Source organism: Tyto alba, unplaced genomic scaffold, assembly GCF_018691265.1.
Source record: "Tyto alba isolate M040663 unplaced genomic scaffold, T.alba_DEE_v4.0 Super-Scaffold_24, whole genome shotgun sequence".
In the NCBI taxonomy this organism is placed as follows: Eukaryota; Metazoa; Chordata; class Aves; order Strigiformes; family Tytonidae; genus Tyto; species Tyto alba.
In genome coordinates, this window is record NW_024881298.1 from 1,076,185 (window position 1) to 1,080,065 (window position 3,881).

General features: G+C 64.7%; 1 protein-coding gene across 1 annotated transcript; it reads left to right on the forward strand.

Annotated features, from left to right (window-relative positions):
- The first annotated feature begins 680 nt into the window (after positions 1-680).
- LOC122153838 (translation initiation factor IF-2-like) lies at positions 681-1,629 on the forward strand. Its single transcript, XM_042797203.1, has 2 exons — positions 681-872; positions 1,005-1,629. Exons 1-2 carry the CDS (start codon positions 736-738, stop codon positions 1,627-1,629), a joined length of 762 nt encoding a protein of 253 aa, XP_042653137.1. The 5' UTR covers positions 681-735.
- The last annotated feature ends 2,252 nt before the right edge of the window (positions 1,630-3,881 follow it).

The following is a 3,881-nucleotide window of genomic DNA, read 5'->3' on the forward strand; positions in this document are numbered from 1 at the left end:
TTGGGTGCAGGGCCCCCCTTTGCCCCACACCCTCCCTACCAGCCCCCAGAAGCCGTCAGAGGCCTCCAACAAGGACGTGGTGGCCACTGAGGACAGCGTCCCTGCTGCCACCCCCCACCCTCCCGCCCTTGCTCCGCCGACCAACGGAACCACCACACAGCCCAAGGGTGAGTTTTAGGGGGTGGCAGGGCCCGCAGGTGGGTGGCCAAGCCGAGGAGAGCTTGCATCACCAGGGGCTGGGTTGTCTTTGCTTGCTTTTTCAGCAGTGGTGACCACCCCAGCAGCCCCCAGGGAAGCGCACAGACCTGCCCGAGCAGGGGCCAGCCGCCTTCGCTGAGGCCGTTCCTGAGCAGGCAGAGGACACCACCGCCTGGCTCCACACCGAGGACAGTGAGGACACTGTCCCCGATGGCCCCGACAGCCCCAGCTTGGCCGCCTTCCTCCGAGAGCTGCCCGACCTCTCGGACTATGTGGCAGAGGGCAGCTGCCCCAAGGAGCAGACAGCGGTGGCGGGGCTGGGGGACAGCGAGGACACCGGCCCCGATGACCCTGGCTTGGCTGCCTTCCTCAGTGAGCTCCCCGACCTCTCCGAGTACGTGGGGGCAGGCGGCTGCCCCAAGGAGCAACGGGTGGTGGCGGGGCTGGGGGACAGCAAGGACACCTGTCCCCGATGTCCTTGATTTCCCCTACAGCCTGGCCAGCTCCGCCTTCCTCAATGAGCTCCCGGACCTCTCCATGGACATGGTGGATGGCAACGGCCCCCCGGACCAAGCGGTGGTGGCACAGCCAGGGGACAGCACGGACAACCGCTTGAGCACCAATGTCCCCCGCTTGACTGTCGAGGTCCTTGATGAGCTTCCCCACCTCTCCGAGTATGTGGGAGGGGGCAGCTGCCCCAAGGAGCGAGCGGTGGCGGCGGGGCTGGGGGATGGTGAGGACACTGTCCCCAATGTCCCCAACCTGACCACCTCCCTCAACGAGCTCCCCCACCTCTCGGAGCACAGGGCAGAGGGCGGCTGCAAGGAGCAGGCGGCGACAGTGGAGATGGTGGCTGGCGAGAACACCTTCCCCGATGTCCCCCACGGCCTCGCCAGCACCGCCTCCGTCGGCGAAGTCCCCGACTTCTTGGAGGATGGGGTGCAGGACAACGGCCCCAAGGTCGGCCTGGCAGCGGCCATGCTGGGGGACGCCGACCCCTTCTGGGGGGTGGCGGCCTCCCCCTCGCAGGACCCCAAGGGGCAGCAGGGTGGGGTGGCAGCAGACCTCCCCACCCGGCTGCCCCCGCGCCCCTCGGAGGCTGCTGAGGAGGAGAGCTCCCTGGAGACTTCCGAGGAGACTTCAGAGGCCCGTCCTGCGGAGAGTCCCTGGAAGGATCCCCCGCAGGGTCTTCTGGAGAGTGCCCTGCTGAGCCCCCTGCGCATCCCGCTGCTGAGCCCCCCGGCCAGCCCCCCGGCTGCCCCCCAGTGTCATCCCGCCCCTCAGGGCCCCACTGGTGGGGGAGGCGCTGCGGAGGCAGCCCCGGGGGGGTTGGACCCACTTGCCGCACAGGGACAGCGCAGCGGTGGGCAGGCAGCAAGCGCAGAGCATCCCACGGCAGCAGCGTGCCCACCAAGCGAGCCAGAGCCCTGAGGGACCCCACGGGGCAGAGTGCCCCACACCCCCCCGGCCGCTTCTGACAGCTGGGCACAGAAGCTGTGGGGCACAACCCCTGGGACATGCGACCCACACCCGCCTGCTCCAGCCCCAGCCCCAGCCCTCTCCCATCTCTCTCTTTCCTTCTTCATGTCATTAAAGGGTTGAGGATTGTTTCACAGCGCCTCTGCCAGCGGGCATTCCTGCAGCGGGAGGCGGGGGGGGGGGTTAACGCAGCCCCTGCCCCACCGTAGATCTGACCCTCCACCTCGTCACCCCACTGTCTGAGGAACCCCCCGTGACTGGAGACGTTTAGTCAAAACGTTAATCGCCACACTCAGGGTAAACGAACTGGAAAGAGCTCTCAGGAGTCTCTCTGCTGCCGTGGAAGCCACAGGCAACCGCACAGCAGATGCCACTTCAGCCCCGCAACAGGAAAATTCTCCTTTCGCTCTGACAGCGGCACAAAATCATCCAGTACTCGCAGTGCTCCCCCTGCCCCAAGGAGGTGCCTGTGCACTGATTCACAGCACGAACCCCGCCCGGCTCCCAGCTCTTCCCTTCGGTGCCGCAGCAGCCCCGCCCCCGGGCCGGGGGGGGCGGGGGGGGCGCCCCGGCCGCTCCGGGGGAGGCCGGCCCGGCGCGGGGGGAGCGGCGGGGGCCGGGGCCGGGGCCGGGGCCGGGGCCGGTGAGTGCGTGTGGGCGGCTGCCCGCCGCGGCGGGAAGCGCCGGGGAAAGCGCGGGGAGGCCCGAGGGGAAGGTCTGGGAGCGCGCGAGGGACGAGGCGGCGGCGGCTGCCGGAGGGGCTTCGCCTCTGCCCGCCGCCTCCGCGCCGCTCGGCGTGGCCGGGGCAGAAGGCGGGCCGGCAGCCCGGCGGCGCGGGGGGAGACCCCCGGGGCTCCGCAGGGGAGGCGGCGGCGAGCGGGGCCGGGCCCGGAGCCTGGAGCCGCCGCCGCGGCGGGCGGGGCGCTGGGGCGCACGGAGTGTGCGGCGCGGCCTCTGCGGCTGCTCCGGAGCCGGTCCGGCCGGCTGGGCCCGGGCGCTGCCCCGGCCTCGGGAGGGATGGCCCGGGGCTGGGTGGGCAGCGCTGGCGGAACGGCCCGGCGGCGGGGTGCTGCCCCCCGGAACGGGAGGGGGGGTGCCGTGTGCATCTCCCTCCTGAAACGGGAGGGGAGGTGCTGTGTTCATCCCCCCCCAAAAAAAAAAAAAAAAAAAAAACCAAAAAAACGGGAGGGGAGCTACTGTGTTCATTCCCCGCCCAAAACAGGAGAGGAGGTGCCATGTTCATCCCCCTCCTAAAATGGGAGAGCAGCTACTGTGTTCATCCTCCCCCCAAAACGGGAGAGGAGGTGCTGTGTTTATCCCCACCCCAAATGGGAGGGGAGGTGCCGTGTTCATCCCCCCCCAAAACGGGAGAGGAGGTGCCGTGTTCACCCCCCCCCCCCCAAAAAAAAAAAAAAACGGGAGGGGAGCTACTGTGTTCATTCCCTGCCCAAAACGGGAGAGGAGGTGCCATGTTCATCCCCCTCCTAAAACGGGAGAGGAGGTGCTGTGTTCATTCCCCCCCAAGACGGGAGAGCAGCTACTGTGTTCATCCTCCCCCTGACGTGCGGAAACAGACTCCACAATCTGATAGATTGTAAAGTAGGTATGTTTATTCAGCGCTGAGGTACACAGGGGATAACTCCTCCTATTGTGTACCCAACATGGGGTACCGTTACCTTAGATTTATAGAGCGAATGATTACATATTCATAATATTTTGCAATACGCCTATACATATGCATTACCTATCCCCGCTTCGTATTATAATTAGCATTTCCATAATCTCCTCCCAGTTGAGTCTGCGCAGTGTCTTCTGGTGGTGGTCGTGGGGGTCTTTGGGGATGAAGTCAAGCTCCTCTTCCTCCTGTCCGCTCTGTGACCCCAGGTTTCGCGCAGACTCAGTCTCTTACTGGCTGTTGTCCAAACCGTAGGTCTAGTTCCAACCGGCTTGGTACTGATAAAGCCTAAAGACCCCATACCTCAGCTCATCATGTTTTACAAACTATCTACTCATTAAGCAGAACTGTTAACCGTTATCTAAACTATTTCCCTTGAACTGTTATCTCAACTATTTTCCCTTGTCATCCCCTTCTTGCTATTCCCATGTTAACCCTTACATCCCCTGTTCCTATCTAGGCCCTGTATCAATCCCCCCTTTTCTTATCATACTAAGTAAATTCTTTTACTTCAGCAATTTTCCCGAAT